The 21,852-nt window shown below is 60.2% G+C and overlaps 4 protein-coding genes across 10 annotated transcripts; 2 read left to right on the forward strand and 2 right to left on the reverse strand.

The window, feature by feature from the left end:
- On the reverse strand, nt 1,326–11,623 carry RRP12 (ribosomal RNA processing 12 homolog). The gene is made up of 34 exons (XM_021400152.1): nt 11,324–11,623; nt 10,778–11,013; nt 10,594–10,677; nt 10,333–10,409; nt 10,103–10,208; nt 9,899–10,015; nt 9,655–9,793; nt 9,352–9,479; nt 8,988–9,086; nt 8,824–8,915; nt 8,639–8,750; nt 8,394–8,491; nt 8,199–8,313; nt 7,981–8,123; nt 7,623–7,744; nt 7,439–7,503; nt 7,175–7,337; nt 6,904–7,058; nt 6,679–6,746; nt 6,397–6,490; nt 6,148–6,306; nt 5,988–6,068; nt 5,815–5,920; nt 5,617–5,724; nt 5,359–5,516; nt 5,163–5,254; nt 4,925–5,080; nt 4,578–4,750; nt 4,378–4,494; nt 4,095–4,144; nt 3,797–3,875; nt 3,481–3,548; nt 3,049–3,131; nt 1,326–2,845 (listed from the first exon to the last, which is right to left on the reverse strand). The coding sequence occupies exons 1-34, from the start codon at nt 11,607–11,609 to the stop codon at nt 2,743–2,745; spliced, it is 4,032 nt and encodes a 1,343-aa protein (XP_021255827.1). The 5' UTR covers nt 11,610–11,623; the 3' UTR covers nt 1,326–2,742.
- PGAM1 (phosphoglycerate mutase 1) lies at nt 11,666–14,062 on the forward strand. Its single transcript, XM_021400162.1, has 4 exons — nt 11,666–11,891; nt 12,076–12,350; nt 12,766–12,946; nt 13,050–14,062. The coding sequence occupies exons 1-4, from the start codon at nt 11,753–11,755 to the stop codon at nt 13,217–13,219; spliced, it is 765 nt and encodes a 254-aa protein (XP_021255837.1). The 5' UTR covers nt 11,666–11,752; the 3' UTR covers nt 13,220–14,062.
- EXOSC1 (exosome component 1) lies at nt 14,560–16,309 on the reverse strand. 2 transcript variants are annotated; one of them, XM_021400163.1, is made up of 8 exons: nt 16,202–16,309; nt 16,004–16,119; nt 15,844–15,918; nt 15,558–15,646; nt 15,350–15,383; nt 15,164–15,214; nt 14,986–15,070; nt 14,560–14,806 (listed from the first exon to the last, which is right to left on the reverse strand). In XM_021400163.1, the coding sequence occupies exons 1-8, from the start codon at nt 16,230–16,232 to the stop codon at nt 14,700–14,702; spliced, it is 588 nt and encodes a 195-aa protein (XP_021255838.1). In that variant the 5' UTR covers nt 16,233–16,309; the 3' UTR covers nt 14,560–14,699. The 2 variants fall into 2 exon arrangements, with proteins under 2 accessions (XP_021255838.1, XP_021255839.1); XM_021400164.1 differs by lacking the exon at nt 15,844–15,918.
- ZDHHC16 (zinc finger DHHC-type containing 16) lies at nt 16,362–21,715 on the forward strand. 6 transcript variants are annotated; one of them, XM_021400158.1, is made up of 11 exons: nt 16,362–16,413; nt 17,880–18,132; nt 18,293–18,487; nt 18,715–18,803; nt 19,030–19,058; nt 19,257–19,390; nt 19,637–19,684; nt 20,271–20,356; nt 20,645–20,768; nt 20,842–20,912; nt 21,192–21,306. In XM_021400158.1, the coding sequence occupies exons 2-11, from the start codon at nt 17,896–17,898 to the stop codon at nt 21,304–21,306; spliced, it is 1,128 nt and encodes a 375-aa protein (XP_021255833.1). In that variant the 5' UTR covers nt 16,362–16,413; nt 17,880–17,895. The 6 variants fall into 6 exon arrangements, with proteins under 6 accessions (XP_021255833.1, XP_021255831.1, XP_021255834.1 ...); XM_021400156.1 differs by having other exon boundaries at nt 16,384–16,505; XM_021400159.1 differs by lacking the exon at nt 19,637–19,684 and having other exon boundaries at nt 16,384–16,505; nt 21,192–21,715.

Consider the following 21,852-nt stretch of genomic DNA (forward strand, 5'->3'; position numbering starts at 1 on the left):
TGGAGGCGCAGCCGCCTCGCTGCCATTGGTCGGTTCGAACGGACAACGGCCGATCCCCGCGGAGGGAAACGGACGCACACCCCCCTGCGCGGGGCACTCTGGGAGTTGTAGGCGGGGGCGGCCGCGCTGAGCCTCGGCTTAGGCCCCGGGACACGGGGGTTCCTCACGGCTCCGGGTAGGAGTTCGGGGAAGAGGAGGGCACTGAGGCAGACGCTTTTCTTCGTGCGTGGAAACTGCCACCTTGCCCTCGGTCAGTCCCAGCGCCCCTGAAAGCTTTCTACAAGGGGGGCTTGTACGCAGTGCTCGGGAAGAGACCAAGGAAAAGAGAGAAGGCATTTTAGATAGAACGAGCAAAGGTGTAGATCAGAGTGCTGAGGAGGCTGGAAATTAATCTGGCAGTTTTTGTAATTGCCTGGATTTCAGCTGGAGTGGTCCCTTGGCATCCTGAGCCCCCGCACTTCATTATCTCGCTGCCAATCAGCGGGAACACGGCGGTTCTGCTTGCAATGCCGCCCCCAGGAGGGGGCTTCCCATCGCTGCACCTTGCTGAGGGCCAGATCGCGGCTTCCCTCAGCCCCTGGTGTGCGCCCCGCTCGCCTCTCCTGCCCGGGCACACCAGGGAGGAGCCCCAGAGGCGTTGTGCAGTGCTCAGAGGTGATGCTGCCGTCCTGCACGAGGGCAGCCCACGAGGGCCGCCCACGAGGGCCATTTGTCCCTCTCAATTGGCTTCAGGGGTAAGGAAACGGCGCTTTCCGCCTTCTGTCGATGTCAAGCCCTAAGGCTCGGGGTGTTTCTGATCACAGAAGCTGAACATGCACAGGCACGCTGTGGGTGCCGGCTGCATCCCGTGGAGGGGATCTGCACAGCTGAAGGGAGTGCTGCATGAAGAAACTACTTCCAGCCACCTCCTGGCTCATGCACTGAAAGCGAAGCCTCTCTCCAGTGCCGTTTTGGGCTTCTCTGCGGGTAACTGCAAAATATTTGTGGCTGGCATCTGCGGGAGGTAGGACCTCACATCACCCCTTGCCCTGCCCCATAGCAGGGCTCCTGTGGGACCCGGACACAGAGCTCTGCTCACTGTCAGGGACAGCTGCTGGTGGGGAGCTCCTTGACTTGGAGCCAGCCTCCCTGGGCAAGATGACGTTTCCCCTCCAAGGGTTTCTATTGCGTTACATGATTAATTAGCTGATTAACAAGATGTTGTGGAAGAATCTGTTCTCTGGACACCGGCTCAGGCAACAGCATCCTCTGTGCTAATGAAACTCTTCTGCTCCACGCAGGCATGCACTAATTTAAGCAACAACATGCAAATGAGGAACAATACAGAGAGTAATCTGGAGCTTTTAAATGAATCAGCAACAACCTTCTCCAGGCCTTGTCTCCAAGGAGAGAAGAAAAAACATAAAGATACATAGCTCTGATGGGCCCACAGATGCAGGTTACAGGTGTTGGCTCACTTGGAAAGCGATCACACTTTTTCTGTGTCCTGCCCTCAGGGGATGAAGGGCATCAGGGCCCGGCAATGGGGCTTTAGCTGCTGCCACCTGGCTCCTGCTGGCTGAACATAGGCAGGAGGTACTGCTGGAGCTGCCTGTCCTGTGAGACAAGGCTGCAGGCTGCCTTCTGGCAGGATCAGAGAAGCAGCACTTGGGCACCTCCGTGGCTCAGAGGTCCAAGAGAGAGTCCTAGAGAGTGTAGGATGGGGACAGTTCTCCAGCCAAGGCGCAGCAATCCAGTACAACAGCTCCTCCTTACCCCCAGGCTTTTAAAGGGATCTTGGAAAAAAAAAAGAAAACAACCAAACAAAAAGAAGCAGAGAAGAAAGCCACAAACTGGATTTGCAGCCTACAGAAAGCAGCCTGCAGTAAGAGGCTGAACAAGCACAATCCGTTTAGCTTATTAGGAGACTGAAAAGCGTTGCAATTCCAGCATGTAAGCTACCATGATAGGAAATGACAAAGGACTAAAGGCTTTTTAATACAAAAGAGGAAGGAAGATATGTTCACAAATACATGCCCTTTGCAATGTGAGCCACGGGACCAGTATCCTCTATTTGCTGCCCTCAGCTCCATTCTTTTCTTCAGCGTGCTTTGGCCAAACACCATCTTTTGGGCTCAGAGCAGAAGTAACTGGGTGAAAACAGCTGTTCATCCTACACCTGGGCAGTTAAAGATGCAGGATTACTTGTGCTGCTGGGAGGTGGTCAGAGCAAAGGCCTCGTCTCAGCTCTCCCAGGTAAGAGAAAAGCCCAGACAGAAAGGTTAGCAGCAGCAGTTTTTCAGCTAATTAGAAAAAACATTGCAGCAACTCTTCCTGCCTTGCAGTTAGCCATGACTGAGATGGGTAAAGCAGATGCGGAACCAGTGACAGCCACACGACAGACAGCACAGAGGGCTCCTGCTCCAGCCCCTCCATCCCAGGACCTGCTGCACCACAGGGGACATGCTGTGTGTGGTGTTTGTAGGAAAGAAAGGAGGACTCCAGGCTGGATATTAACAGGAGGTATTTGTCAATATAGAGCTCACTACATGTTATGTATTCTCTCTCTCACACACACGCGTGCACACCTGCAGCAGTCACCCCAGCACCTTCTTTTAGGCACAGGAGGACAGGGCTTGGGCCAGAAGTCTACAGGGGTAGCTTCCTCGGGAGCCTGCACTCACAAAGTCCCTGTCCCTCAGTGCCTGCATGCCTCAAGTTATCACCAGTCCTCAGGCAGGCACACAGAGCATCCACAGCTCCTCAAGGGCGACGGTCCTTCGGCCGGTTCTTGCGGCCAGCCTTGGCCCCGCGCTGGGCACCCTTCATCAGGCCCTTGAACTGGCCCTGCATTTTTGCCTGCTTCCTGGAGGGAGGAAGGAGCAGGCAGATAGGTTAGTGTGGGTACGGGGCACAGCCAGCCCCTGCACAGGCCTGTTGCAAGGTGGCTGCGAGGAGCAGCACAGAGGCTGGCAGGGAGCTCTCAGACCACAAAAAATGGTAACAACGAGAGGATCAGACCCAGGATATCCCTGTTCCCTACCCCATGCCCTTCCTGCTCAGTCCCACCTTTTGTTGAGTTTAGCTCTGTTCAGGGGGATGTAGGCATAGGGGTCGAGCTGGCCCTTCTTCTTCACATCACCTTTGCCTTTCTGTAGGAGATACCAACATGGGAGAAGATGCAACACAAAGGGAGATGTCCCATTCTGGACAGCCCTGGTACACAGTCACACCAAAGACTGCAGTGGAGTGCCAGCTGAGCATGGGGCTCCCAGGCCTGATCTCCCACCCAAGTAATGCTGCAGCACTAAGCATGTGGTGTGAGTGGTGAGCAGGAACTGCCAGGCAGGCTGGAAATATTAACAAGTACTGTGCATTGGTTAACTTATTTTGGAGCACAGATGCCCCCCAGCGCCTCCTTGCCCCCAGACCAGCAGAAATCTCACCCCAGCTGAGCCAGAACATCTCCCCCCCAAGCCCTGCCACCTCTGGGGCCCTCACCTTGGATCTGTACTCTGCACCAAAGGCTGGCTTCTTGTCCAGTGGCCGGTGGATCCCAGAGCCTCCAGCTGGAAAAGAGTGTGTGTTGGAAAGGGGTGCCAGGGCCAGGCTCCTCCTCCCCAGCTTCCATACTGGGAGGGACCAGGGCTGTGGGAGCTGTTCCTGTTTCTGCCTCCAGCTCTTAGGTGTGAGGACAGGAGAGCAGCACAGAAGTGTGATAACTTTACAGAAGCAAAGAACTCAGAGCCAGCTGCCTTGGAGCAGCCCAGCCTGTTCTGGCACCTGCAGAGTGGGCACAGACATGATATGCAATTACCTCTGTACTGAGAGTAGGTCCCAGTCTCGGGTTCATCATCATCTGGCTCCTCTCTGAACCGACGCTTCTGGCTTTTCTTCTGCAGAAGAAAGATGTGGGATCCCTGCAGCTAGCTTGTCCTTACAGAGCTGTCCTTCCATGGCCCTGTGACCTCCTGCTTCCTCCCACAGAGCCCAGAGACCTTCCACACCCACCACACGTCCTCTGTCCCCACTGCTGCCTCCTGCCCCACTCCAAGCAGCTCCCAGGCAGAGACACAGCTCAGGCATCCCGTGTTTCCCCTGCGCCCTGTACTCACACTGCGAAGGCCCACTTCTTGCAGCACATCTGCCATCTCCTCGTCTGCTCCTGAGGCACAGGACAAGGGAGTCAGTGCAAGATGCTGGCACAGAGATCCCTAGCACCGTGCCAGCCTCTAGGACAGGGTGCCCCCACCAAGCTGACCCTGGCAAAGCACTGTGCACCGTGACACAACCACATCAATGCCTGCCACTTCCACCCGCAATCCCCCAAGTTTCCACATACAGGTGGGCAGGAAGAAAACCATACTAAGTGCCAAAGCAAGTCCAGCCAGGCAGTACCTTTGGCTTCATCATTGTCCGCCTCCTCCTCCTCATCGTGGATGATCAGGCGCCCATCCTCAGACACCTGGAAGTCATGCTTCACTCCTCTGGACCTCTTCAAACCTGGCTCGGTGGCTACACACACAGATGGGTCAGGGCCTGGGGAAGGACCCTCTCCCCAGTCAGCTGTACCCCACCACAAAGGCTCTGTTGCTCACCCAGCACTCGCTGGGACACATTGGGGTCCAGGAAGTTGAGAGGCTCGTCCTCTTCCCCTTCTTTCAGCCATGCCTGGCCCTTCTGCCGTGCCTGCTTCTTCCGCACCTTGCCCCGCCGCTGTTCCTCCTCTTCCTCCTCTTCCTCATCTGAGTCTGCCAAGATCTCCTCCATGCTGGGCACAAGGCAGAGAGCATGATGCGGAGAGAGCAAGGCAGAGATGCAAGCCCCAGCCTGCCCACAGTACCATATGCCAATGCCAGTGATGTCCTCAGCATCTCTACAGGCATCAGCCAAGCAGATCCAGCACCAGGCCCTCTGCTGAGGCTCCACCCCAGCCCATCTCTACCTGTCTCCTCTGGGCTGAGCCGGTGCCTCCTCCTCCTCCGTCTCTGCAGCTGCTTGCCTCAGGGCACGCTGCTTACGGCTGCGGGCTTCGGCCTTGCGGATGTTCACCAGAACCTTGTGGAACTCAGCTGGCAGCAGCCCCTGCACCAGCTCGAAGCTAGGAGGACAAAAAGTGATCAGTTCCTGTGGCGCAGGAACTCCCGCAGTGCCCAGCACTGCTCCCAGCAGCCCCAGCTCACCCAAATTTGCGGATAAATTTGGTGAAGAGGTTTCTCAGCTTCATGCGGAAGTGGCGCCTCATGTCATCTGAAAGGCTGCCTATGGCCTCCAGCTGCCAGCACAGACAGGCCTCTGAGATCAGAGCACCCCTGTACCCCTCACACCTATCCCACGGCAGCGCAGCTGAGCCCTGCCACCCCTATGCTGTGCTCTCACCATGGTCTGGACGTGCTTGGCCAGCAGTGTGGTGTCAACCAGCAGCAGCACGACCTTGAGGAAGCCCAGGGCTGCCTTCACCACGTCACGTGTGCGAGAGCCCAGCAACAGACAGATGTTCTGCAGCAGCTGCTCCACCACGCTCTGCTCCATGTGATCTGCAATGCAGCAGCACTCAGTGTGTGCTGCTAGGCACAGCCCTGTCCTGCTGGCTGGCAGTGCTGTGCCCCACATTCTGTCCCTGCAGCCCCCGCTCACCTTTGAACTCAAAGAACAGGCATGTGAGTGCCAGCACCGTGCAGCTGATCATGGTAACTGAGCCCGTCAGCCCCGCGCAGACCAAGAACAGGAACCGCTCCATAGCCTCTGCAAGAGGGGACAGCTCAGGACATGGGGCAGGCGTAGGCCTGACTCCCTGGATGAGAGCAGTGTTGGGGCTGAGCAACAGCTGCTCACCTTGGGGAGTGGGCCCGAAGCGGATGAAGGCAAGCCCCATCTCTGCCAGCAGCATGAAGGCACTCTTGCGGGCTCCCACCGACACCTCCTTGGTGCACAGGATGACCTGGAGGCACAAAGCATGTCACAGTCCCGTGGCCACCCCTGAGGGTGCACCCGCGTCCCACACTCACCTCTGGGATCAGGGCGGTGACAAAAGGCTCATGCTTGGCTGAGAGCTGCTTCACAATGTGGAACAGACACTTCAGCCGGGGCTGCGGAGAGAAAGAGCCCAGCACAGTCAGATGCAGGGACACAGCCTTGTCCCCTCATCACAGCAGCCCTCGCTCTTACTCTCTTGGCTGGGGACGCTGCGCTCTTTAGCGAATCCAGCAGCACTGCCTGCAGCTCTTCCAGGTGTGAGTGGACAAAGGCTTGGCAGGGGGCATGCGAGGCAGCACACACTTCCTCCAGCACACGGTATGCCTTTTTCTGCATGCTGTGTTCCTTGCTCTGCAGGGACAAGTGGTGACACTGCTGTCAGAGTGTCCCTTGGCACAGTGAGATGTCCTGCTGTGCTGCTGGGGTTGGGAGCAGACCGACCTGCAGGGAAGGCTGGATTGTCCGGTACAGGGAACCCAGGGCTTGCTCGTCGGCATAGGGAGACATTGCCACCACCAGGTCCAGGATGGAGAGCCTGCAGCACAAAGGGATAAGGAGGGAGATAGCTACAGGGACATCAATGCTCCCCAACCAAGATTAGGACTCTGGCTAGGAACCCTGTTTAATTCATGGGAATGATGTATCCTACAGGAGACAGCTCAAATGCCGCTCAGTGGGAGGGAGCCAGCAGATTAACCCATCAGTATCAACCCCTGGTGTTACCTGGCAAACTCCGAGCTCTCAGAACTGGTCAGCTTCTCGCTGGCTTTCTGCAGGAACCCACACACCATCTGCAAAACAGGCACAGAGTTAGTGAGGCTGCCCCTCCTTCCCCTGTGCACACCTGGGGTCAAGCTGCAGGCTCTACAGCAGGCTCAGCAAGACCTTCTAGTGCCAGAAGATAACGGCTGTGGCCAACAGAGTCTGCCCATCTCCCCAGACACTCACCTGTGGGTCCGTGATGGTCAGGTAAGCACGCACAGTGTCCAGCACAGAGCGGCGCTGCCCACTGCTGCCCCCATCCTCCTCAGGTTGGCTATACACATTGAATAGGATGGGCAGGAAATTTTTGGCAAAGCGACCCACTTCTGCTCGCTCTGCATCTGGAAAGAGAAAGACAGGGATGTGTGCATCAGCATCACACCGCAAATCTGTCCTCACTGGGTCACTGTGGGGAACAGGGACAGCCCCCATTGCCACGGCAGTGTCCATCCCCAACCTGTTCCGCAGCCGTGATGGATGAGGGTGCGTAGGGCCTGGCACACGGTGGGGCGGAGGTCCGGGCGCTCACTGATGGCCATGCCCAGGGTCCGTGCCAGCCCCTTGAAAGCCTCCACCACGTCTGTGGGGCGGGTGCAGAAGCCAGGCAGCAGAGTCCAGACCTGGAAGCAAAGGAGTCAGCGGGAGGCCAGCATCCCTCAGCCAGGGCAACCAGACTAGCACTGCAGATAGGCAGTAGCAGGGGTGGTGGGCACTCTGTTACCTGCCACTGCAGTGTGTCATAGATCTTGGACTCCAGGCTCTTCCCAGCCTGGGCAAACTCCAGGGCTGCAAAATAGGAGGGGGAGATGAGCAGAGCAGTAGAGGTGGCTCTGCCCTGAGGAACTGAGCTTTTGCAGAGCACCCAACACTGCGTACCCAGAGCCCCGCCACCCACTGTTCCTCACCTCTGCTCTTCAGAGTGGCTGCCAAGGGCAGGAAGTAGCTGGTGAAGAAGCCAAGCCGTGCACCCTGCACATAGTCCCGCAGCACAGGCAGCAGCCAGCTGCGGGGGAAATCCAGAGCCTCCCTGTGGAGAGAGCACAAGGTCAGGGGAGCATCAGAATCAGGGCATGGGGCACAGCCTCAGAGCTGAGCACAGAGAGACTCTAGGCAGCCTTCACAGCAGCTGAGGCTGGAAGATACACAAGGTGTCTGCTGTGAGCGAGCAGCCAGGCCCCTGGCCGATAGCAGAAAATAGTATTTCTTCCAAAGATAAGTGTCCTCTGCTGCTGGACCCCCCTACCAGCCCAGGGCCATGCTCACTCCTTGCCGTCGATCTGCAGGGGCACAGCTTCCAGCAGCACCTCAGGGCCCATGGCACCTATGGCAGCCCCCACCGCCTGGTCCACCTCAGTAGTGTAGGGGAAGTGCGGAGAAAGGCGCAGGTCACACAGGGACTGCAGGCACTGTGGAGACAGGCAGGAGGCTGAGCAAGGAGCCACCGGCACACAGTGGCTCTGCAGTCTCCCCATTTCACTCACCTTCCTCATGATGGAATGGCATTGCTTCCCACACACCTCGAAGAAAACCTCCAGCACTTGCAGCACAGCGTCCCATGCAGCATGGAAACGGTATGTCAGGCCTTCCTCCACTGATCTGGTAGGGAGAGATAAGTGATGACAGGGACTGAGCTGGACCCATGGGGACAGCCTCTCCCACACCCCTCCGCTCCTCACCTGAACATCTTGCACAGGTAGGAGCCAGGGGCTGGAGCGGACGCAGAGACATTGCCAAGTCCCTCCATGTGGGGAGCAATGCATTCGCTCAGGAGGGTCTGCAAACACAGAAACAGTTTGGTGCTGAGCTGCGGTGCCAGCCCAGGGCAGGACAGAGGGGCAGGACCCACCACAGAGCAGCCCCAAGTGCTCAGGCAGACCCCAGCCTGGCCACAACAAGGACCAGGGCAGTGTGCACTTGGTACCTCAAGGGTCTGTGCTGCAGCTGCCACCACCTGCGAGTGTGGGGACAGGAAGCAATTCACGGTGGCCGAGAACAGACGGGGCAGGTGAGCCCAGCACAGGTCTTTCTGCAGTCTGGAGAAAGGACAGAAGGATGGTGAGAGATGGAGCTCAGTCTCCCCCCTGCGCAGCACCGGCCTCTCCTCACCTGCCCAGGTTGATGTGTGCCTTCTCCATGGTGGCCAGCCAAGTGAGCAGTGGCTGCAGGTCGCTGGCACTGGGCACGTAATCATATAGTGCCTAGAGAAGCAAAGTGGCATTGGTGCCGTGGTGCCAGTAGCCTCATCCCTCCCCATCCTTCCCCGCACTCACAGTGATGATCTGGGCATTGAGCTCGGCTGGCAGGCAGGACATGCTGGGCTGGGCACTGAACAGGCTGTGAAAGGCCTGCATGGCACACGCTGTCACTAGCTGCAAGGAAACACTGTCAGGAGGAGCAGAACCTCCGTGCTCTGCACCCCTACCCCAAAGCATGCTCTGCCCAACCCACGGGGACACCCCATCTCCAGTGGGGCTTCTCATCTATGCCCCTCACTTCTACAGCAGCCAACCAGCTCTGCCCGGGATGCTCTACTTTCAGGTCCTGCAGATTCCCAATAGAGCAGCCTGAGCCCTTCCAGGGCTGAGGTGGTGGCACTAGGACAGGCGCTGTGTGCAGGGATGTGGGGGAACTGACCACATGGCTGAGGGTCATGACTCTGAGCAGGGTCTCGCAGCATGTCTTCAGCACAGCCGCAGGGAAGCAGGGCAGCAGGTCCCGCAGGAGGGCCAGCACGTGCAGTGTGGTGGTGGCCTCCTTGGTACCTGGGGGAGCAGAGCAGCACCCATGCTATGCTTGTAACAACAGCCTTGGGCAGAGACCCCATATCAGAGCTGGGGTGAACCAAAGCCCTGCTCTGGGAAGAAGGGAACACCAAACAGATGGCTGAGGGCTCTCCTAAACTCTTGCAAGACCCCTCACTTCCTTGCCCCTACCTACCTCCAGCTTTTTCAATCTCCTGCACGCAGAACTTGGCACTGGAGGGTGCTGCAGGATGGTGCTCGGGAGCCTCATCTCCAAACATGAACTCGCTCCCCCTCAGGACGGAGCACACACCGTGCTGAGCTGCTTTCCGAACCTGGGGGTAGGCGAATACAGGGGCATAGAAACCACAGGCGCAGAGAGAACAGCCAGTCTCAGAACCGAGCCCCAGAGCAGCACCCATCAGGTGCTGGGAACCCACCTTGGGTTTGGTGTGAATGCAGAAGCTCAGCAAGCCGTGGTAGACCTGGAGGGTGACAGGGTAGCTCCAGGCTGCCAAGTCCTGTTTCCGCAGCAGTGTGGCCAGGCAGGAGAGGACCTGCGAGGGGACAGCAAGAACATTAGTATTACCCCACAGAGACCACTCTCAATGCACCAGTAGGCCTGAGCCCTCTCTGCAACTCACCCATCGCAGTGCAGAGGTGGAGCCACTGCAGACCTGTGAAGATATGATGCTCATGAAGGCTTTGGAGGCATCTGAGAACTTCTTTATGAGTACTGGGCTTGGGACTCTGTGGGGAGAAGGGTCAAAGAGCAGGCAGTCACACAGGGATCGGCACACCCAGCCTGCCTCTGGGACTGTGCCAGACCCCATCCTGCCAGGGCAGCTCTCCCCACTCCCTGCCAGCAGCTCACCGCTTCAAGACAAGGTTTAGCAAGTAGGCAACGGCAGCCACCGACTCAGGGGAATCCACCGCCTCCAGTGTGGTCATCTGGGAACAAAGGAGGGGTTTGTAGCAGGAGAATTTGCACCAGGCCAACCCTTCCTGAAGCTTTGGGGAAGGGTGCAGAGAAACAAAGGGCAACCCAATAGCATCTCTGCTGGAGGATGCCCAAAGACTCCAACATGAGCACAGCACCCCTGGAAGCTCCCATCAAACTGTGGCAGTCACTCACCAGTGCAGCGAAGTACTCAGTCTCAGTCTCTTTGCCTCCCTGTGAGCGGATCACATCTGTCACAGCTGCCAGCACAGCACAGATCTGTCACAACAGCAAGCAGAGCCCTCAACACCCCCAGATTCCTGCTCAGGATGGGAGCTATTCCCCAGGACCTCACACCCAGCCCCACTCTTCCCAGTACCTCTTTGTGCGCGGCAGAGTTGGACTCCCAGAAGCGCTGCACCTTGCTGAAGGTAACGTTGGTGCAGTCACTCAGCCCGCTCAGGAAGGTGCCAGAGGACCTCTCGGTGGCGGCCTCGCCGGTGTCACCCTCCTCCATGGGCAACTGAGAGCTGCCGCTTGGCCGCTCCACACGCAGGGATCCTGACTGCAGCTCATTGTGCAGTTTCACCGCATCCACCGTCAGATTGCTTTTCTCTGCCAGGAGAGCAGATCCGGGGTCAGGCTGTCCCACACCCCCACCACCCTCCCCTGCCAGTATGGGACGTGGATGTTGCTTCTCCCACAGGAGAAGCACTGCAATAAGTGGTGCAGAAGACCGGAGCATTGAGTTTAGGAAGAAACTCATCACTCGGAGGGTGGTGAGGCCCAGGCACTGCTGCCAGGGGCCTTGATCCAGCGGATGGCAACCAGTCCACGGCAGGGCTTGGAACCGGGTGGGCTTTAACGTCCTTTCCAACCCTGTGCCGCCCCCACCGCGTCCCACTCCGGCCCCCAGGCCGCTCACCGGCAGGTCGGCTGTAAAAACGACTTCGTGCGGCCAGCCGGTGCCGCCGGGTCTCGGGGTTGCAGTCGCTGCTGTGTCCCTTCCGCCACCGCCGCAGTTTAGCCGCGGTACCCGCCCGCAACCTCCCGCACCGCGCCATGCTCGCCCCGGCTCCACGTGCCGCCCCGCCCCGCCGCACTTCCGCTTCCGGCGCCCGCCGCCATTTGCAGTGAGGGCAGCGGCGCCCACATCGCGGCGCGACGACGTCACGGCCCGAAGGTCGCGCCGCCCTTCGCGGCCCCGCCATGCGCTACGTGCTCCCTCGCCCGCCGCCTCCATCGGCCTGCGCATGCGCGCCTCGCACTGCCCGGCGCGGGGCGGCGCGGGGCGGGTCAGTCGCGCGCGGCGGCGGCAGCGGGAGGAGCGCGAGAGCGCAGCGCTAGAGCCGCCATGGCCGCACACCGCCTCGTGCTCGTCCGCCACGGCGAGAGCGCCTGGAACCTCGAGAACCGCTTCTGCGGGTGGTACGACGCCGACCTGAGCCCCGCCGGGCAGCAGGAGGCGCGGCGCGGCGGAGAGGCCCTGCGAGGTACCGGCGGGCCCCGCTCTGAGCGGGCGGTGGGGCGGGTGGTTGGGGCCGCGCGCGGCGGGCCCTGCGGCGGCCATTTCGGGGCCATTTCGAGGCGCGGCGGGGACCGGCGGTGCCCGTTACGCAACGGCGTGGCCTTATGCGGCCTCTGATTTCCACCCCCCCCCACGCACACGCTCCGCAGACGCCGGCTATGAGTTCGATATCTGCTTCACGTCGGTGCAGAAGAGGGCCATCCGCACCCTCTGGACCGTGCTGGACGCCATCGACCAGATGTGGCTGCCCGTGGTGCGGACGTGGCGCCTCAACGAGCGGCACTACGGGGCCCTCACCGGCCTCAACAAGGCCGAGACGGCTGCCAAGCACGGCGAGGCCCAGGTGAAGATCTGGAGGCGCTCCTTCGACGTCCCCCCGCCGCCCATGCAGTCGGACCACCCCTTCTACAGCACCATTAGCAAGGTAAGGGGCTGCCAGGAGCCTCGTGGTATGGGCCTCCCACGCTGCCCTTCGCTCTCTGGTTGCAGCATCGGTGACAGGGGCTGGACTGAGGCCATCCTGCGCTCTCCCCGCGGAGGATGAACCCCAAGGGATGGCACGGAGTCAAGGGGAGATGTTAATCATTAGTCTCATAGCCAAAGCTTGGGTGTTTGCTCGGCAGCAAGCACTGTGCTGTTGCCCCCAGGCAGGGCTGGCAGCTGGAGGCAAATCCCAAAGCATTTCCTTGTGGGGGCATAGCTGCAAGCCAGTTCCACTCCTGCGCTCAGCCTCCATTTTCAGTGCTCAGCCGCTGGTGCTACCTTTCCATGCTGTGCCGCTGCTGGTGTAGCCCCCGGGGGTGTTGGGCCGTGCTGCAGGTGTGGTGGTGTTACTGCAGGATCGTCGCTACGCTGACCTGACAGAGGACCAGCTGCCCACGTGTGAGAGCCTGAAAGACACCATCGCCCGGGCCCTGCCCTTCTGGAACGAGGAAATAGTCCCGCAGATCAAAGAGGGCAAGAGAGTTCTTATTGCAGCCCATGGCAACAGCCTTCGGGGGATTGTCAAGCACTTGGAAAGTACGGCAGCCCCACATGTCGCTCAGGATCCCCCATTGCCCCAGCTCCATGAGAGCGGGGCTCTCCCTTGCCCTTCCTTTGAATAACCATCCTCTGTTTGCAGGCATGTCAGAAGAGGCCATCATGGAGCTGAATCTGCCCACCGGCATCCCAATTGTCTACGAATTGGACAAGAACCTGAAGCCCATCAAGCCCATGCAGTTCCTAGGAGATGAGGAGACGGTGCGCAAGGCCATGGAGGCTGTTGCTGCTCAGGGCAAAGTCAAGAAATGAGGCCAGGCGCGCAGACTAGCAAGTAGATGAGTCCCCTCCGTCCCCACCCCTCTGTGCACACCCCACAGCTGTAGAAACTTGGAGCTGCAGAGCTGGAGCAGGAAGCAGCTCCCCAGGACTAGGCCCCTTCCCTCTGCACCAGGCTCACCTCTGCAGGCAGCCTGGGAGCTGGGGGTGAGGGGCTGTGTGCACAGGGGTCTGGTGTGAGAAAGAGTCCTCGCTCTGCCAGGCAGCAACCGCAGCCCTATGTTGTATGTTCCCAGCCCTTGGGGGGATGCTTTCGAGCAATCCTTTGCCATGCCTGGCTTCTCTTGCTTCCCTGGCAGCTCTTGTCACTGTTACTGTAGTTCTGTTGCTTTGTTTAGTTATTCCAGGAGCGCGATGGGAGCGGTGGGACGTGAGCAGGAGGGGCAGTGACCAAGATGGGTGCCCAGTCCCCTCGTGGCTGTGTGGCAAAAAGACTAGGATATTTAGACACCAAATGGTTGTACTGTGGTGCATGCTCCTGTGTGTGGTACAGCACCCAGTAGTAGTACTTGCAAATCCTGACCCAGCTCTACTAGCCAATGCTTTAACTTATTGCTTTTGGACAAAGGAGGGAGTGTGTTGTCTGGGAATTCGTATTTGCCATGTGCTTCCTTCAGCCAAAGCCAACCCTAGTCCTGCCTCACAGAGGTGGTGTAGATGCCATTGTGCCCCCATCTCACAAACATGTACTTGGCACTGTCATTGTAGCCTCCCCCACTGCTGCTGTAGTGAGCCTGGGCTTGCACTGGGTTAATCTAACTGTCCAACAGTAGCAGTTGTCTTGTTCCAGTTCAATAAAAGATTAATATGCAATAATTAGATGTCAGCATTTTCCTGTGCCACTGCGCCATGTGCTCCTGGGCCACGTGGAGCTCCCACCTTGCCTAGCACCTCCTTTCCTGTGCTACCACGTGTCCATGATGCAGCAGTTGCTGCTGACTTGTGGTTGCAGAAGGTGCTTGGGCTCTGCACTGCAAAGCACAGTTCTGCAATCCTCACTGCAAAGAGTGATTCACTGCGACTCATCATCTGTGGTTTACTGGCTCTGGGATGTGGCACACCCCTTTGACTCATGAAGGGCATGCATGGCCTGAGGTGATAAGTGGCCCTAGGGATGAGTACAGCAGCAGCCAGAGCCTGTGCTGAGTACCACCAGCCTCAAAAGCCCTCAGTGCTCCCTAGCCCCAGCCTGGGAACACTTCCTCGGCCCTGCACTGCTGAGTGAAACAGCCCCCCTCCAGCAGCTCCAGCCTCAAAGAGCTACGGGCAGCCAGAGCAATCTCTATGGGCAGTAACTGAGCAGAACACAGAGCTCTCAAAAAAAAAGTTTATTACCTACAGCACAAATACAAAATTCATGCTGCTGTTCCAGTCTCAAGTGCAGAGCTGCATGGAAGATGCTGGACGCACAGCAGCCCTCCCTCCTGAGGTCCCTGTACCCCTGAGGGGGCTGCTAGGTCTGCAGGAACTGCGGCTGCACGCGGGCCACCTTACGGAAGTCCTTGGTGTGTGTCTGTGGGCACTGCATCTCGCACCAGCTGATGGGCACCATCTGCACCCCTGTGGGCATCCCCAGGCAGGTTTCCTTCCTGCTTACTATTTTCTCACATTTCCTATCCCCAGCAGCCCAAGGCCTCCTCCTGGGGCCCGTGAGGCTCAGCAGTGGGAGGAAAGGAGGAGGGCGTTTGCTCCCCAAGCTGCATCAGCTGCTCCCCACGTGGAGACGGGGTGATTCCTACCTGCCTCGCTGCGTGCCACCACCACACCCAGCTCGTTCTCTGCCGTGCTCAGCAGGTAGTTGGACTGTGCATCCCCCAGCGATATCTAGTTGGGTGTGGGTTAAGGGAAAGACTCCCCGCACCCAGCCCAGCACAAACCCTCCAGCCCTGGGGGCCCTCCTGGGAGGGGAAAGGATACGACTTTGGCTAGGACTATGTCACCAGGGCGGAAACTCTTGTAGACTTCTACCTGTGTGGGAAGGAGTGAACAGGAGTGCATGGAGAATGAAGGTACTCCTCAACAGGCACCCCACAGGCAGCAGCGGGACAAGAGCTGGAGAGGGGGAAGCTGTGGTGGCACAGCACCCAGCAGTGCCCCGCTGACCTTATCCTTCTCAGTGGCTCGAATGTCTTCCCTCCTGGAAAAGGAGACGCGGGAATGTGATACCAGAGCGAGCAGGCGGGAGCTGCCCCAGCCTCCCTGGACACCGGCCAGGCCTTGCTGGATGTCTCAAGGCAGCTGCCCTCAGCCAGCTGGCCGGCGCCAGGCAGGCAGCCCGCCCCGAGCAGCGTGCCCCCTGCCCTTTCCCTACCGTATGGTGCCGCGGAAGGTGGATTTCAGCGGCGTGGAGCCAACGTACAAGATGTTCACTTTGGCAAAGCGGGAGTTGATGCTGCACACCTGCACGGAAGGACAGCAGGCAGTAAGCGCCCGCACAACGTGGGCTGGGCCCGGCGGCTCGTTTTTTGCTTGGCTGCTCTCTGTCCCCGCCGCTCCGGGTGCTGCCCTCCGGGCGGAGCTCTGCAAGGAAAGCACAGAGCCCCGGCCGCAGGCACGCACAGGGACACGCGAGGGGCTGCCCCAAGCCCGGCACCCACCTTGCAGGTCACCACGGCCCCCACGCCGGGCAGCAGCTGCGCCTCTGCGTCCCGCACCACCGACACCACGGGCAGCTGCGGGGGCACACGCGGGATCAGCTCGGGGCCGCCCTCGCCCCACGCCCGCCCCGCGCCCCCCGCAGCCCCGCTCCGCGCTCACCCCGCCGCCCTCGGCGCAGCGCTGCAGGCAGCCGGCCAGCGAGGCGAAGATGGAGCCGTGCCGCGCGTAGGTCCCGCTGCCCGCCGAGGCCTCCTCCGTGCTGCACAGCCGCTCGCCTGCGAGACGCCCGCTCAGCGCCGGGGCCGGCCGGCCGGCCGGCCGGCCCGGCCTCCCCCGGCAGCGCGGCCCCACACTCACCAGGCACGCAGTACCGAGCCGGCGGCGCCATGTTTATCCCGTGTCGCGCATGAGCCCGCAAAGAGCCCTTCTTCTATTGGCTGCCAGCGGCAGGGCGGCGATGTAAGAGGCGTGGCTATTGGCTCTCCTTTATCCGCAGGGCGAAGCGGGGGCGCGCTGCCCGCTGGGAGTCGTAGTGTGGCGCCGAGTGACGGCGCTTCCCGGCATGCTCGGTGCGCAGGCGCGGGGCGGCCGGCGCTGCCCGGGGGCCGTGAGGGCGGCGGGGTGCCGGGCATGGCGGCGGGCGGCGGGGAGCGGGCGGCAGGTGGGCACGGGCCCGGGGCTGCGCTGGGTGCTGCGGGCCCGGGTGCAGCGGGGCCGGGTGCTGCAGAGCGGGGGAGCTTGGCCCTCTGCGGAAGGCTGGGGAGGCTGCGGCCTGGCCCCGCGGCGGTGCGGGCCCTGGGGCGGGATGCTGCCTGCCCCGGGTCAGGTCGCGCTGCCCCGCAGCTGCCGCCGTCTGTCACGGGCGAGGGGATCTCTGAGCTGAGCCCAGTGTCTCCGGGAGCGGGGGCGGCACGTGGGGTCGGCACTGGCGTTGGCATCGCCCACCTTCTCGTTACGAGGTTGGGGTGGGTGCTGCTGTGAGCTGGCTGCGTGGTGCGTGTGCCTGGAGCAGGGCACGATGCTGCCGGGGAGCGGGGAGCAGCGCGTGGAGACGGCTTCGGGGCTCAGGTGCCGCTGGTCGCGCTGTGGCCCTGCTGCCTGGCGCTGTGCCGAGGCGAGCACTCCGCGCGTGCTTTGGCAGGACCCCGGGGCGGCCGTGCTGGTTAATATTGATGGCCGTGCCTGCTCAGAGGCCCAGGGGCCCCGACCCAGCAGATCATTTGCCTCATTTCGGGGCCGGCTCGGGTTCCTCCTTGCTCCCAGCACGGCCCTTGGGTGGGATGAGGGCCTCGGTGGGAAGGCGAGTGCTTGGCTGTGGGTTCCTTTGCTGCCTGACTGGCGGCACCTCGGCCTGGGGCTGCCTGCAGGGCTTTCCGCCAGTGAAGCGTGGCATTGTCCTGGGGGGATCCGGGGGAGGAAGGGGAGGTGTTGGGACTCTCATCGTAGGGCTGTGAGGTTGGGATAGGTGTGGGCTGGCCTCTGCAGCTTGGTCCCAGTGGCTGAGGCAAAGGGAAGCAGCATCCAGATGCTGCCTTCTGGGTGTAAGGAGAGGGCACGTGCTTTGTGTGGGTTCCCTCCCTTCCTAAATCAGTTGGGAAAGGCTGGTGAGGGGATCCCCCGTGGTTTTCGAGCTTTCCCTGTGCACCCCTGCCCTGGAACAGGCCCAACACCCCAGGTGCCCGCACCGTCTCTGGTTTCCTCTGAGTCAGACTCTCCGTGTCACTCCCCCTCCCCTCCCCTCTGGGAAAGACGAGATGGGAGCAGGGAGCATCTGAGGTCAGGCGCAGAGGCCTGAGAGCCCCGTGTCCCCCTCTCCATGCACAGAGCTCAGGAACGCAACATCAAAGCTTCCAGTTCGGGCTCAGCTCCACCTGCTTTTGCTCTGCATCCTGTGCTGGGTGAAGGAGAGCCCTGCCCCGCTGTGCAGGCAGGCACCTGGCAAGAGCTGCACTGTCAGCACGCTCGGGAGGGGATGCCCTCCCGGAGGGACAGTGGCAGCAGGGCAGCCTGCCCACACCCAGCCTCTCTCCTGCAGGTGCGGTGCAGCAGGGATGAAGAGCCGGCAGCGGATGTTCGCGGCGGTGATGCGCCTGCTCCTCAAGTGCCTGCGTCTGGGCCGGCGGCGGCGGTTTAAGCTGGTGCAGCAGGCGGGACAGCTGTGGCACTACGGGCATCTCTGCCTCCGTTCCCTGCTCTACAATTCCTTCACCAACGGCGACGTGGTGCTTGACTCCCTCTTTGAGCCTGTCTACTGGCTGGTGGACCACGTCACCCGCTGGTTTGGTGTGGTGAGTACCTCCACTGCGAGAGGCGTTTGGGGTGGCAAGCAGGCTACTGGGGACACTGAGTCCTAGGGCTTGAGATGTGCTGCTCCAGGCAGGAGGGAGCAGGGACCTCAGCATGGGGCAGGTGCTGCCCGCTCCGCTGACCCAAGCCCTCTTCCTTTAGGTGTTTGTGGCACTGGTGATAGGGCTGACAAGCTCCATTGTGGCCATTGTGTACATCTGCCTGCTGCCCCTCATCCTGCAGACGTACACACCTGCCTGGATCTGCTGGCATCTTGCCTACGGACACTGGAACCTCATCATGATTGTCTTCCACTACTACAAGGCCATCACCACCTCGCCTGGGCACCCACCACAGGTGAGGCTGAGCCTAGGCACCAATGGGCAGTGCAGCCTTTCGCAGCTGGGCACTGGGGACCAGGTACAACTGATCACTGGGAGCATCCTGATGGCATCATTGCAGGAGGCCTCCTCCAGACTGGGACTAGGAGGGGAGGCGGGCTTGGAGGCGTGGGGGTAACACATGAGGAGCAGGGGATGGTGTGGGGGCTTGGGTGCATATCCCCTTTTCTGACCTGTGTGCAGGCCAAGAACGATCTCACTGGCATCTCCATCTGCAGGAAATGTATTGCCCCCAAGCCAGCTCGCACCCACCACTGCAGCATCTGCAACAGGTAAGGCTCCCTGGCCTCCCCACATCAGGCAGTGCCTCTGCCACCTGCGGCAGGATACCTCTCCTTCCCCACCACGTGCCACAAGAGATGGGCCCCTTCCCCTCTGCTCTGCTGGCTTTTTACCTGCCTCTAGAACAGCATGAAGGGCTAAGGGGGCTGGCTGCCCCCTCCCAGACATGGTGATTGCAATTCGCACTAACACTTGTGGTGCTCTCCTCCCTCCTAGGTGTGTGCTGAAGATGGACCACCACTGCCGTATCCTTCTGCAGTACTAACTTGCTGCACTCTCCTGAGGAGCCAGCCCTGCTTTCTCCTTCTCTCCCCGCTCCACTTCTGTCCTGAGTTGCCCAGTGCAGGGAAGGGGGCAGGGAGCCTGGCTGGGTGTCTTGATCCCCGTGGGGTGGGTTTGGACTAGCAACCATCACAGTTACAGACCTTTAACCCTAGAGGCAGCCTGGCTAAATAACTGTGTGGGGCACTACAACCACCGCTACTTCTTCTCCTTCTGCCTCTTCATGACCATGGGCTGCATCTACTGCAGCATCAGCGGCTGGGACATGTTCCGGGATGCCTACGCAGCCATTGAGGTGAGCAGGCGGACCTGAGCCCCTGACCTGCCCCAGGAAAGGAAGTGCTGGCATACTCAGAGGCTTCCTGGTCTCCCCAGGCTGAGCTTGCAGAACAAGGCTGAACCAGCCCTAGTGTTGTACTGACTTTGCTTCTCTTCTCCCGCCTCCTGCGAGGTCACTGCTGCCCTAGTCCTGTGAGGTTTGAAGGGAAGGGCCCGTCCTCTGAGCCATGTAACTGGTGCCCTGTGTTTTCCATCCCCCTAGAGAATGAAACTGCTTGAGAAGGAGAGACTGCAGGTGGCCGCCAACCAGGTGGGACATCCCTGCTCCCCAACTGCTCCAAGCAGCATGGAGCAGAGCTGCCCTGGAGGCTGGGTCCTGCTCTCAAAGTGCAGCCTGTGGCCAGAACCAGTCCCTGTGCTTGTCTCATGGGTCACAGAGCTAAGGGCTGCCTGGGCAGCTCTGCTACAGGCGCTACCTCTAGCATTTTGGGGTCTGCTTCCCTGTGTACTAAGCTTTCAGCGGCCTTGGCTGGTGGCAGCAGCAGCATTGGGGCCAGGCCACTGTTTGGCATGTGCTACTCAGGCTGTGCTCTCCTGGGGAAGCTGCAGCAGCAGTATGTACACATGTCACCCTAAGCATCATCTCCTGTGTGGTGCAGTGACCTGCCCTCTGAACTCCAGCCCACTGCTTGTCACTCCTATGCCAGCGCTTGAGTGGTGTTTGTCTTGTGGCTGTCTTTGGCTGCCTTCCCCTCACCTCAGCTGTTGTGTTGGTTCTGGTGCTAGTCCTTTCTAGCTGCCTGATTCCTTCATCAAAGGAGCACAGCACTCCCTGCCTGGCTTCACACTATAAAGCATTCTGGTAACATCCCCCCCACCCTCCCATCCTTTTTCAGACGTATTACCAGACCCCGCCACCCACCTTCTCCTTCCGCCAGCGAGCTTTCCACAAGAGCGTGGTCTACCTCTGGGTCCTGTGCAGGTAACAGAGTTACAGGGGCTGGGAGGGTGCTGGGGGAAGCAGTGGGGCCCACTGCAACACTGTTGTGCTGTCCCTTGCATGTCACCTTCCCTGGGCTAGGCTGCTTTGCTCTAGCACAGACATCCCTGCCCTGCTGCCTCTTGGGCTCCTGAGACATGATTTCAGCTCCCTGGCACAGGGGATGAAAGCCACCAAACCACCTGCACTTGCTCAGGAACGCAGCCTCAGCTCCCCCCAGTTATGATACTGGTGAAGACCTATGTGCAACCTGCTGTGGCTTGTCCCCAGCTCAGTAGCGTTGGCCCTGGGTGCCCTCACACTGTGGCATGCTGCCCTCATCACCCGTGGGGAAACCAGCATTGAGAGGCACATCAACAAGAAGGAGAGGCAGCGACTGCAGAAGAAAGGCAAGGTAAGCGCAGCCCCCAGCGTGGGAGGGCTTGCCAGGCAGAGCCAGACTTGATGTGTGTCTCCCTGGCCCACAGGTCTTCAGGAACCCCTACAGTTACGGCAGCTGGGATAACTGGAAGGTGTTTCTGGGAGTGGACATGCCAAGGTAAAGCACAAAGGTGCTGGGACCAGGAACCAGCTTTACAGGGCTCAGAGGACCCAGACCAATTTTTGGGCCCAGCTGTAGTGCAGCATCCAACTGCTTGTGGTGCCTCAGCTTTGCCCAGGGGCAAGCTCTGGCTGAGCCAGCACTGCTGTAGGCACGCCTCTCCCAGGAGAGAGGCTGTTGTGGCAGCACACCTCACTGATGCCTAACAGCCCCGGCTCCACTCCGCGGTGCCAAGACTTCAGCTTTTTGCTGCAGGCTTCGTTTCTCTCCCCACAGGCACTGGCTCACCCGTGTCCTGCTGCCCTCTCCTCACCTGCCCCATGGAACAGGTCTAAGCTGGGAGCTGCCTCCCTGCATGAGAGAGCAGCACACGCCACTCCTGGCTATCTGAGGGCTGTGTGCTGCAGCAGTCCTTCCCTGCTGGCAGGGGAGTGCACAGGGGACCGACTCCACCACCACGGCTCAGTTTGGCCCAAGTGGCTGGTGGAAGGCAGGTGCTGGCACACACCGCTTGCCAGAGCCAGAGCTCTGGGAAATGGGACTTTGTTGAGGCCTGGTTGCCTGTTCTATCAGCACCTCAGTGGCTGCAGGCAGCCCTGGGGAGGGGGACAAAGTTGCTGCTCCCCAGTCTCGATGAAGGTACTGTCCTTACCGCACACCAATATGGGCCAGCGCAGGGCCTGGGACTCTCTGGTAGGGCAGGGGGCAGAGGATGGCTTACCTGCCCCCTAAGCATTCCCCAGGGAGACTTTTTAAGAGCATCCAATAAAGATGTTTTGTGTTTTTGTTTTTTTTTAAAAGGGTGTTTGGCTCTTTTCCATGGTGGGAGACACAGCTGGCTGAGGGTAGAGGGAGTCCTATGATTCCAGCTTGCAAGGAGGAGTAAGGGCCTGCACCCAGCCCCCTCAGCTGTGTGACAGCTAGCACTGGTGTCCCA

This window comes from Numida meleagris, chromosome 5 (assembly GCF_002078875.1).
Source record: "Numida meleagris isolate 19003 breed g44 Domestic line chromosome 5, NumMel1.0, whole genome shotgun sequence".
Lineage (NCBI taxonomy): Eukaryota > Metazoa > Chordata > Aves > Galliformes > Numididae > Numida > Numida meleagris.

What these genes read in the sequence shown, in the direction of transcription:
- RRP12 (XM_021400152.1), bottom strand. Translation starts at nt 11,609, where the DNA reads ATGGCGGGGCCGCGAAGGGCGGCGCGACCTTCGGGCCGTGACGTCGTC. An exon ending in CCTGTTCTTTGAGTTCAAAG is followed by an intron (nt 5,517 to 5,616) that starts GTGAGCGGGGGC and finishes GCTGCATTGCAG; the next exon opens with ATCACATGGAGCAGAGCGTG. An exon ending in CCAAGCACGTCCAGACCATG is followed by an intron (nt 5,255 to 5,358) that starts GTGAGAGCACAG and finishes CTGTGCTGGCAG; the next exon opens with CTGGAGGCCATAGGCAGCCT.
- PGAM1 (XM_021400162.1), top strand. Translation starts at nt 11,753, where the DNA reads ATGGCCGCACACCGCCTCGTGCTCGTCCGCCACGGCGAGAGCGCCTGG. An exon ending in TCTACAGCACCATTAGCAAG is followed by an intron (nt 12,351 to 12,765) that starts GTAAGGGGCTGC and finishes GTGTTACTGCAG; the next exon opens with GATCGTCGCTACGCTGACCT. An exon ending in GATTGTCAAGCACTTGGAAA is followed by an intron (nt 12,947 to 13,049) that starts GTACGGCAGCCC and finishes CTCTGTTTGCAG; the next exon opens with GCATGTCAGAAGAGGCCATC.
- EXOSC1 (XM_021400163.1), bottom strand. Translation starts at nt 16,232, where the DNA reads ATGGCGCCGCCGGCTCGGTACTGCGTGCCTG. An exon ending in ACATAGTCCTAGCCAAAGTC is followed by an intron (nt 15,071 to 15,163) that starts GTATCCTTTCCC and finishes ACACCCAACTAG; the next exon opens with ATATCGCTGGGGGATGCACA. An exon ending in GGTGGCACGCAGCGAGGCAG is followed by an intron (nt 14,807 to 14,985) that starts GTAGGAATCACC and finishes GGATGCCCACAG; the next exon opens with GGGTGCAGATGGTGCCCATC.
- ZDHHC16 (XM_021400158.1), top strand. Translation starts at nt 17,896, where the DNA reads ATGAAGAGCCGGCAGCGGATGTTCGCGGCGGTGATGCGCCTGCTCCTC. An exon ending in TGCAGGTGGCCGCCAACCAG is followed by an intron (nt 19,685 to 20,270) that starts GTGGGACATCCC and finishes ATCCTTTTTCAG; the next exon opens with ACGTATTACCAGACCCCGCC. An exon ending in TACCTCTGGGTCCTGTGCAG is followed by an intron (nt 20,357 to 20,644) that starts GTAACAGAGTTA and finishes GCTTGTCCCCAG; the next exon opens with CTCAGTAGCGTTGGCCCTGG.